We start from the raw sequence: 11769 nt of genomic DNA on the forward strand, positions 1-11769 counted from the left end.
CTTGTCCTTGATAACTTATTGATGAACAAAATAAGTGTCAATCTCAATGTGTTTGGTCCTCTCATGAAATACTGGATTATTAGGAATCTAGATGGCACTCTTATTATCATAATAGAGAGGAGTAGGAGTCGGAACAAAAATATCAAAATCACTGAGAAGACGACGAAGATGAATAATCTCTTTAGCTGTTGTGGACATTGCACGATACTCCGCCTCAGTGCTGGAAAGGGAAATAATATCTTGTTTCTTATTCTACCAGGAAATAAGAAAATCACCAAGAAATATACAATAACCTATGGTAGACTTCCTGATAGTTGGATCACCAACCTAATCAGTATCAGAATATGCACGAAGCTCTAAATTAAATGTAGCATGATACAGAAGAGAGCGAGTGCTAGTGCCCTGGAGATACCGAAGAATCCATAATAAGGCAGCATAGTGTCCAGAACGTAAGGCATCAACAAATTGACTGACAATGCCAACAACATGAGAGATATTTGGTCAAGAGATACACAAATAGACCAACTGACCAACAAAATGTCGGTATCGGGTGGGATCAGATAGAGGCTCACCATCAGTAGATCGAAGTTTGACATTCTGATAAAGTGGAGTATCGACAGTTACATCATCAATTAGCTCAGCACGAGCTAGAATATCCCAGGGATACTTCTGTTGAGATAGTAGTACTCCCCGCAGGCCCTGAGAAATTTCTAGACTAAGAAAATAGCGAAGAGATCCAAGATCCTTCATGTGAAACTGTTGTTGTAATTTAGATTTTGTGTACTGTATACCAGCAACATCATCACCTATAATGATCATATCATCACCTGTAATGATCATATCATCTACATAAAAGAGTAATAAAACTCTGCCGTGCGATGTAGTGTGAATAAGCAAAGAAGCATCTTAATGACTTTCCATAAAGCCTGCCTTGAGTATGACATCGTGAAAATATTCAAACTAAGATCGGGGTGCCTGCTTGAGACCATAAACAGCATGGTGAAGAAGACATGCATGTCCTGGAGGAATATTGTACCCTGGAGGCGGTTGCATATACACTGTATTAGATAAAGAGACATGGAAAAAAGCATTCTTGACATCCATCTGATATATGGGCCAACGATGAACAACAAGAACTGCAAGGAGAGTACGAACGGTGGACATCTGAGCAACAAGAGCAAAGGTCTCCTCGTAATCAATATCTTGTTGCTGAGTAAAACCTCAAGTCACTAAACAGACCTTCCGACGTTCAATGGTACCATCATGATGATACTTGACTAGATAAACCCATTTACTGCCAATTAGAGAGACGCCAGGAGGACAAGGATTAACATCCCATGTATGTGTTTGTTGAAAGGCCTGACATTCTTAAATCAGTTTCAATCAAGCTTATGAGGATTTCATATCAAGGGATCCTAATACTTTTTGTAAGTCTTACTTTAAAACTCATAGCAAATGTAATATAGTAGATAATAGCATGGCTGACACTTTTAGTTCTTTTATTCTGGTGGCAAGATATAAGTAAATAGTGTCAATGCTAGAAGATATAAGGTTGGCTTTGATGGATAGGATGCAACAAAAATTCAAATTGCTTGAGACATTTCATCTGATAAGTAACATAGCTCCTAGTATATATAAAAAGTTACAAGAGGCATATGAAGAGCAAAAAAAGTATGAGATTTATTGGAGTGAGACTGATGAAGAGAGAGGGTTTGAAGTTAAACATGGGGGAATCAGCCATGATGTGAGTTTAGCAGATATGACATGCACTTTTAGGGTGTGGGATTTGACTAGGGTAACATGTGTACATGCTATTAGTGCACTTCTGTTCATGAGGAAACAACATGAAGCTTATGTGTTAGATTACTATTCATATAACACCAATTTATTAACATATCATACACTATTAAACCCTATTAAAGGAAGTAAATTCTGGGATATGGAGGGAGTGGATATGGTCTTGCCCCCTAACATTGCTAAAAAGAACCTAGGCAGGCCCAAAACTACTAGAAGAAGGGATCCTAATGAAGAAAGAAAGAAATCTGGTAAGGCATCAAGAGTAGAAGTTCCTACCAAGTGTTCTAACTGTGGTCAAAGTGGACATAAAAGGAGAAACTGCCCTCTTCCAAAACAAAATGCTATACAAGTAAGTGGTTTTAAAAAAATTTATATCTGTGCATGCTGTCAATTATGTATCATATATGTGCACCTTTTATTGACATTTTAGGAATTACAAGCAACTGAATGAGCTTTAACTCAATCAGGTAAAATTGGAAGACCAAAAGGAAGAAAAAAAGAATTAGCCAATTACATTGAAACACAATAAATCAAGATATTCCAACACCAGCTACATTAATAAGAGGGAGTAGAGCTAGGAGAACTAGAAATTTACAGAAAAGAGGACATGTAGGAGGCAATGGTGATGAATGTCATTCATAAGTCTCAAGAAGGGGTGGAATAAGAGGCAGAGGAAGAGGTAGACGCTATTCATCAAGGATACCTGAAGGTTATGGTATATGGTAGGGAGATGATGGTCAAATGGCATATAGAGCTTCAACTCAAACAACTGCCAGAGTCATTCACACTCCATCACAAAATGATTCCCAAGTGATAGAGTAAAAGCTATAATGCATGTAATTTTGCCAACTCTGGAAGATAATAACATATTTTCTTATATTTTGCAAGCTTTGTCTAACTTATATGTATATAAGAGAATATTTTTTGGGCCGAAGGTAATCCATGTATAAGACTTTCGGTGATGTCAGTGAATTCTCAATATTGCAATGATAATATGGATTATATGTGTATGTGAAATTCTCAATTATGCATACCGATTATGATTTATTGACAGGATGATGATGAACATAGTGTACATGGTTTAAATTTGAATAAAACATGCATGTACATAGTGAACATGCCCAAAATTTAAATAAAACATGCATGTACATAGTGTATATGCACATATTTTGAATAAAACATGCATGTACATAGTGCGCATGCACAAATTTTGAATAAAATATGCATGACACACCAAATGACACCAAATATTTTCATACATCTTCACACAAAAACTTCCAAACAAATCTGATCAAGATTAAGCTTTTATTTAATCATAATCTTTGTTACATAAGTCAAATTCCTCTCTCATTGTGTTTGGCATCACTTATATTGCTTAACGTTTTTGAAACATGCACTTAAATATTTTAAGTTTCTAAAAATTGGTAGTTAGATATCCTAAAATTTAAAACTTAAACCTAAATACTCTCAAGTTTGCATAATCAAGGGTATTTAAGTGCAAGTTTTAAATTTTGTAGGATATTCAAGTGCATGTTCTTAAAACTTTAGGGTATGCAAAATTAATGATATCTAAGTGCAAGTTTTTAAAATTTAGGATATTTAAGTGCATGTTCTTATACTTCATGGTATGTAAGTGTTGCCAAAACAAGCGAGGGTTTATAGGTGTCAGCTTTTAAAACTTTAGGGAATATAAGTGCTGCTAAAAATAGGGAGGATATATAAGTGCAAGCAGGGGAAACTATACACTATTTAACTACAATTAAGCCTACTTTTCCCTATTCTATTTTAATAAATAGTATCCACTAAATATAAAATTTACAAATTTCATACATGCATACGTTTAGATAAGTAAGATGATTGATGCTAACTTTATTATATTTTTTCTAAACTACTCTTACACTACAAGAGAAAGAACTATAGACTCCCTTGATGAATTATTAATCTTTAAAAATGTTAAAAAAATCGAACCCCAAACTTTTCTTTCTTACAATGTGAAAATAACTTGAGTAGAGTAGCGTAGTTATCACTACTCTATAAAATTATAAGTCTTAGCCTCATTAAAACTTCAAAATTTGATGATCGTAAAACACACTAAAGATGATGTTAAATCAATCCTAATTCAAATTTCATAGCGCACGTGGTTAAACTGAATTTGAAAAGATGCCATTGAATTAAGTAATTCTTATCTACATCCATGAGGTGCAAAGCCATTTCATAATATAAAACTATGAGGGTTAACCCTCACCATAATTTTAAAAAATACTTTTTAATTTAAAAGAGTCATAATAAACATTGTAATGTCATTCTTTTTCTTTTTTTTTCCCTCTCAACTAGTACAATACACATGTTTTGCATGTGAATGTACATGTTTTAAGTTTTGAATTTGTTATTGAATAGTAAAATTATGTGTTAATAAATAAAATTGTATAATCAGATTGCTTAAAAATTATATGAATTAATTATTATTGTGTAGTTATTGTAATTAAATGTTTACTATTAACTAATTTAAAATTTTAATATACTATCATTACCAAAATTAATAGTACTATTATTAATATTAAATAAATTTTTAAAAAGGTTAGTTTTCTATCATTACCAAGTATAGATTATTTAGTATAATATAATAATCTATGAGAAAATTCACTAAAAATAATATTAAATTATTTATTTAATTTATTTAAGAATATAATACTAAATAAATTGTGTAATTTATAATTTATATGATATTTTTAAAATAATTACACTATTCATGCGATTCCAAATTTATTCTATTTAAGTTATTACTCATCGAATTATAGTATAATTCTTAATAGTATTTAGTAATATATTATTCTATTTATACTATTATTTTATTACAATTCCTAAATAATTATTATAATAATTTAATTGGTTACTACTAATAATTTTTTATACTTATTTTATAAATTATTTTATTTAAAAATTAATATTTATAATATTATTGATAATTATAATTATTTAGGAATGTGAGGAAGTGCTTATTTAATAAGAGGTTATATTTATTTAATGAAAGATTAATTAGAGATAATAGCATTTATTTAAAAGGTTAGTTTTCAATCATTACCAAGTATGGATTATTTAGTATAATATAATAATCTATGAGAAAATTCTCAAAAAATATTATTAAATCATTTATTTAATTTATTTAATAAAATAATAGTAAATAAATAGTGTAATTCATAATTTATATGATTTTATTAAAATAATTACACTATCTATATGATTCAAAATTTTCTATTTATTTATTGCTCATTGAATTATAGTATAACTTTTAATAGTATTTAGTAATATATTATTCTATTTATACTATTATTTTAATTATTTTATTGTAATTAGTAAATAATTATTATAATAATTTAATGGGTTACTACTAATAATTGTGTATACATATTTTATAAATTATTTTATTTAAAAAATTAATAGTTATAATATTATTAATAATTATAATTATTTAGGAAGGCGAGGAGGTACTTAATTAATAAGAGGTTATATTATTTAATGAAAGATTAATTAGAGTTAATAGCATAGTTAGAATTTATCAAAATTTGAGAGGGCAAAAAAGAAAATTAAAAGTTTTAACACATAAAGTTCTCTTTTTATAGTAGTATAGATAGATAAGTACGATGAAAATGAGAGGACTCTTAAATTTTTTTAATCAAACTAGGCTTGACTGCGTAAATCTGTACTACATATAAAAGAGGATTCGAGTGTTAAAACTTTTGAATTTTCCCCCTCTAATTTTGATTTTTTTTCCAATTTTATCTTTAATTAATTGCATATAATGTCTCATTCTCATTCAATATATTTAAATTACATGCTCAATATAATAAATACAAATATTACAATAAACATAATATATATAGATAATTGATATAATGCATATGTCAAACTAATATTACTACATGTTTCATTTTGTAAGTAACGTGTCAACTTAAAATGTCATTAGTGCAGGCATTATGCATACTTGAATCATGAGTTACATTTAAATTGTAGTCTATATTTTAGGGGCAATTAAAACAATTGTTATGGAGTCCAAAGAACCTACCTTTTGCCATAATTATTTATGTTATAATTAGGAGTACTAATAACTTTTACGTACAACCTATATAAAGATTGATTTTGCTCTTTGATTACTCAATCCTTAAAAACCATTTCTCTGGTTACAACCCTCTCATTATCAGACAATTGAGAATTAAGGTACGATGAAATAACATGCCTACTTAAATTTGACGTTGTTTTATTAGAATTGTTATTTCTAATTATTGAGAGCAGAGACTTATTTTGTTAGGTTTTGTGTTTAGGTGGTAATGCTACAAGATCATGTTTCTTATATATATATATATATATATTTTTGGAGATGACTCCCTTTATAGAGTTTCGAGGGGGCGTTTTGGCATATTCTAAGAAAAGGGGTTTAAATATGTGGGTAAATTACACTAAACCCTTGGGAACTTTTAGCTTTTTGCATTAAATCTGCAAAACATTTTCAAAATCATAATAAACTCCCAGTTACTTTTGAAATTGCAGAGATCCCCCACCAAGTTTCCACATTTTGTAGATAACCCCCATACATTTGAGCCCAAAAACAACATAGAAAAGCATTTTGAAAGTTTTTTGGGGGTTTAGTGTAATTTGCATTGAAGACAGAGAGTTTTATGCAAAAGGTATTGGGGATTTAGTCCTTTGAAAGTCTTTGGGGGCATAGTTGCACGACCCTTAAATGCATATGAACAAAATGCAATGCAATGTGTGCGATTAAGGAAGGCCCACAATAGATTATATGAGACAATAATTTAATATAAGTATACATATCTATATCTATACTACTTATAAAAGAGAATACCCATGTCAAAACTTTTAATTTCCTATTTTACCCTTTTAAATTTTGATAATTTGCAATTATACCATTGATTATAATTAATATTTAAATAATTATCCATAACTCTTTATTAAATGCACCTCCTACTCTCCCTAAGAATATTTGGTCAAGAATAAAATCATTATCAATAGTTTATAATCTAATACTACATACAAATGGTTATGTCTATATTTAGAATTTTAGAATGTCAATATTCACTTTTTGGTCTATCTTAGTTGCATGTCGGGGGGCTTGCAACTCTTCTCTCTAAGAAGTTGAAACAATTGTATTGAAGGGACATCAAAGTTTAAACCATGGGAGGACCAGAGTTTTGTAGAAACTACATAATGTAAAATTAGAGAATGATGCACTTTATTCTTTATTGCTTTGGGTCTTTTGAGCACCGACTGGTAATTAGTCAAAAATTTTAACTCAAGACTATGAATTTCTTCTCAACCAGTCACAAAATAGTATAAGACAAAGTTAATCAAATAATTATAATAACAAGATGTAGAGTCTAGACTTTTAAAATTCAATTTGAATCAATGCATAAACTATGAACCAATTAACTGCAAACAACCCTTTTTATTTTTATATAACTTCTCTTTCATCTCTTGAGTGTAAATTAGCTCATACATTTTCTTCCACTCACCATAATACCTACTAAGTCAAACCATACAATTACAAAAGAAAAGGTCAACTAGAACTCCACTTGGATTAGAATAGAAAATTTAACAAAGCACATGATGTCGACTTCTTTCGAGGATCAAATTTGCTCAAGCACGTGTTAGCATGGTATGTTCCTCTATAATTCAATTAGAATCGTGTTAGCATGGTATGTTCCTCTATAATTCAATTAGAATTTTAAAAATATGTTTTGAAACTTGATTATTATAGAAATAAGACAATTTGGTACAATTTAAATTGGTACAATCAATTTGGGATCACTCAAATTTTAAAATGTATTATAAAAAGACTAAAATAAACAAATGTATTTTAAAATCTCATTAGATTAAATATTTTTAAAATTCAACCCCCTAAACGTATGTTTTGAAACTTGATTATTGTAGAAATGAGACAATTTGGTACAATTTAAATTGGTACAATCAATTTGGGATCACTCAAATTTTAAAATGTATTATAAAAAGACTAAAATGAACAAATGTATTTTAAAATCTCATTAGATTAAATATTTTTAAAATTCAACCCCCTAAACGTATTTCACGGTATAATTTGAAAACACATTGTATCAAAAAAAATCTATGATGTTAATATCATGAAATAGGGGCACGATTAGGAATGCATTAGGTAAATTGTATTATCATTTTGATGTTACAATGAAAAGTACAAAATAAACTTTTAAAAGTACAAAATAAACTTTCTTACCAAGATTTCAGAAAAAAAACATTAAATAAATACTACAACCAGCATATTTACATGCATCCAAAATAAATATTATATATTTATTATAAATAAGCCCTAATTACTAAAGTGATATCTTCTAAAGCTTTGGCTTTTTTACCTTCTAATTAATTACTCATTTTGTATGTTACAATTTTTTCATTTATTTCTCTCTTCCTCTCCTTCCAACCATTTGACTTCTATTTCTAAGAAACGAAGTGCTTGGAATGACACTAAAGATGGAAGAGATTTCCATGGAAATGCTATCGCAATGATTTAATGCTAACTTGTGAACTAGAGATTGATAAAATGCATATGAATGACATACTCAGACTCTCTTACAATTATCACGAAACTTTAACAAGTGACAAGTCCTTTCGTATGATATATCTCCATTATTCAAACATGTCAATTTTAGTTTTAAGTTTAAAAAATTTATTTGCGAAAGCTCTTATTAATTAGCATTTCCTTAAATAGCTTGAACATTAGTGTAAATTGAGCAAAGATGCGTCTCCCATCTCTAATATAGTAATATTAGATCATCTTTTAATATTGCTATTGTGTTTACATAATAAGTTTGTTCATACATAGGGTTATAATCATCTTTTAATATTGCTATTGTGTTTACATAATAAGTTTGTTCATACATAGGGTTATAATTTTTTCACTCTATTAATCCACGTCGGGTATCTGCTACATAGGGTTATAATTTTTTCACTCTATTAATCCACGTCGGGTATCTGCTATTTAGTAAATTTGACCCTCTGTGTCTGTATGTTTTGTTTCAGCTTTAAATACTGATAATTAATATAGACTTTGATAAGGTAATTAAATTTGAAACATGATATGAATTGGTTCTTTTTTTGTCTCCTTACCCTATAAGTTAAGGTCTTCCAGCTATTAGCTAATCCAATTATCTAAGAATCCTAGCACATAAATCTCTTATTACGTTCTTTATGTGGGTTTCATGAATATTGGTAAAATATAAACCAGCTTAATTACATGAATATATCTAAATCATCGATTCACTTCATCATTTTATGGTTCACATTTACAAATTTTAATACTGAACAAGTATACCCACGTGCAACGCACGTGCACTTTACTAGTATATTTAAAAGACCGTATGATATTTTAGCAAATAGTGGTTTTCATGTAGATATCAGTTATAATCTGATAAACACAGAACATTTGGAAAGAAAAGTATATCTTCATCATTGATATTGTAGCGATTATATACAGCGTAAAAAGGAATTGTTCTACTATCTTAATCGAATGATTAGTTGAAGAAACATGATCCTGTAGCATTACCACCTAAACAAAAAACCTAACAAAATAAGTCTGTGCTCTCAATAATTAGAAATAACAATTCTAATTATATCTTGAAGTTTGTATTTATAATTCCTCCATAATATCTAAGAATTTAGACCACCAGATTGTATCAATTTCCTCTTTATAATATTATCAGTATCTATTATTTTTATCATAAATGTAAAAATTGCAAATATATACACAGTGTGGCACACCCAAAATCTAGGGATCAAATTGTTAGGTCTCATGTTTATGAGCATACTGTCTAATCTATTTTTAATAATTAACAAACATTTCCTAACATCATTTTCTAGTATTTGTGTTTTGCTCGCTAGTTATCCTAAACAAGCATCGATTGGATGATTGTTGGATTTGCGCATTCAAGATTCTCATCCCAAAAGGAGGATGGATGGATTTTCACTTTAACAATGATATTCTTATAGGTCAAAGAAAATTGAAATGAAGTCTTTGTCATTCAAGTCAAAGACACACTATCGCGCTTCATCCCTGCTACAAAGATCAAGCTTCATGAAGATTCTCAGCTTGGGTACAGTGTCTGTAGTTTAGCGTTTTACTTTATGTGTTTATACTTAGAGCTCAAACCATACACATACACATTATTTCGATTTATCGCTTTCATTGTTTTTCGCCTTGTAAGTTTAGACATATAAATATATTTGTATTTATCGTATTATACATCTATTTGGTAAGATAACATTTTTTTAGGATTATAGACTTAATGGTACTAATTTACGTCTTTTCTAAAGTCTATTAATCCATTTAAAAGTATTTCAAAACCCGTTGTAATGATTTCATGAGAATCAAGTATTTAACGATTTTGTATTTTTGACGGTTTTGTAAAATAATGAGTTTTTATAAATGAGAAGTATTATTTTAGAAATTCCTCTTCTAACATGTTTATTTTTATATGTATAAACATTTTCCCAAGTTTCATAATTTTTGGAGTTTTTTTTGGCTATTTTCCTTTTTCTTTCGTTGACGGGTAAAATAGTCAACACGTCGACTAAATGATAATTTAGTCGACCGGGCAAAGACTATTTTTGTGACGCCCCTGGGTTCACACAAGGCTACAGTCCAAGGTAAAACCAAGAATGTCAAACCTGCCATGCACCACACCGTATAATAACATGTTTCACCATCACAATTAACATCTATCTAGTAGAGTCAACAACAGGTGTAGGTACAAAAGCAAGTAAAAGATAATACAAGAAAGACTGATGAAATGATAATAATCAAATAAATGTCTCATCATCCAACATATAGAAATACATAGTCAAGGTCTGAGTAGATAAACTGGAATACTCAACAAGTCTTAAATTCAAATATCTGACAAGAAGGAAATAAGGCACACAGCCTATACAACTTCTAGAACAAGACTCTCAAATGTCTAAACAAAAGTCTACTGTGGAACTCCAAAAGAAAATATATAACTAAATAGACAGCTGAAGCTAAAATGCATCGCCATCAACCTGCGACTCTCCGGACTCCTGGATCGTTACCTGAAAGGGGGAGGGACAACGAGCGTCAAAGAGCTAGCGAGTAACATCACAACCAACCCCAAGGGAAGGCTTGTTGTATAATAAAATACAGTTAATACATAATAGATCTAAAATCATTGATCTTGCTATAGAGGATTTTAGTATTTAGAAATTTACAACACGAGAATAGGTATGTCGAACGAAATAATCCAAACAAGGAAACCCTCATGTATATACCTTATATCTCAAATTGTAAATCCCTAAACACCAAACCCGAGGTTCTAGTACAGGAAACAATAATAAAAGAAATACAACAAATATCAGAGCATAAATACAGTGCCATGATATAGCCTACATGAGTATTATGTTATTACTTACATGAATATCATGTCAAAATCTACATAAGTGTCATGTCATAAACTACTGTGAGAAAGTCATATGCAGGGTTAAGAACTATGTCCGATGCAGGAACTATATACTGTGGTTTCCAAACTCATGGAATAAGTGGCAATGTCCAACACGAGAACTGAAATGGATTATAGTCCAACACGAGGACTTCTATGGATTATAGTCCAACACGAGGACTTCTATGGATTATAGTCCAACACGAGGACTGTGAAATGGTGAAAATGTCGCTGAGATACATAGTGAAATCTACTTATATCAATTCACACTCAAATCAGTGTGTAAACACCAAATTTGTACCCTCAGGTCAACTATCATGCATTAATACATAGTAAGACTAAAAACCAGTGTCAGATAATCTAGGCAAACTCTCGAACATGAGTAAAATATACAGAATAGGGATTTTTGCTCCAGACTATGCGGCGGTCGACTTCCCCGGTCGACCGTGCTCTGATACGAGCCTCGCGGTCGACCGCCGCA

The 11769-nt window shown here is 30.1% G+C and overlaps 1 protein-coding gene across 1 annotated transcript; it reads left to right on the forward strand.

Annotated features, from left to right (window-relative positions):
- Positions 1535–2248, forward strand: LOC109821606. The gene is made up of 2 exons (XM_020387783.1): positions 1535–2146; positions 2228–2248. The coding sequence occupies exons 1-2, from the start codon at positions 1535–1537 to the stop codon at positions 2246–2248; spliced, it is 633 nt and encodes a 210-aa protein (XP_020243372.1).

Source organism: Asparagus officinalis, chromosome 8 (genome assembly GCF_001876935.1).
Source record: "Asparagus officinalis chromosome 8, Aspof.V1, whole genome shotgun sequence".
NCBI classification, from domain to species: Eukaryota; Viridiplantae; Streptophyta; class Magnoliopsida; order Asparagales; family Asparagaceae; genus Asparagus; species Asparagus officinalis.

Bases quoted from the DNA above. Each gene is read 5' to 3' on its own strand.
- LOC109821606 (XM_020387783.1), top strand. From the start codon at position 1,535: ATGCTAGAAGATATAAGGTTGGCTTTGATGGATAGGATGCAACAAAAA. The intron at 2,147-2,227 runs GTAAGTGGTTTT...TTGACATTTTAG, and splicing joins CAAAACAAAATGCTATACAA to GAATTACAAGCAACTGAATG.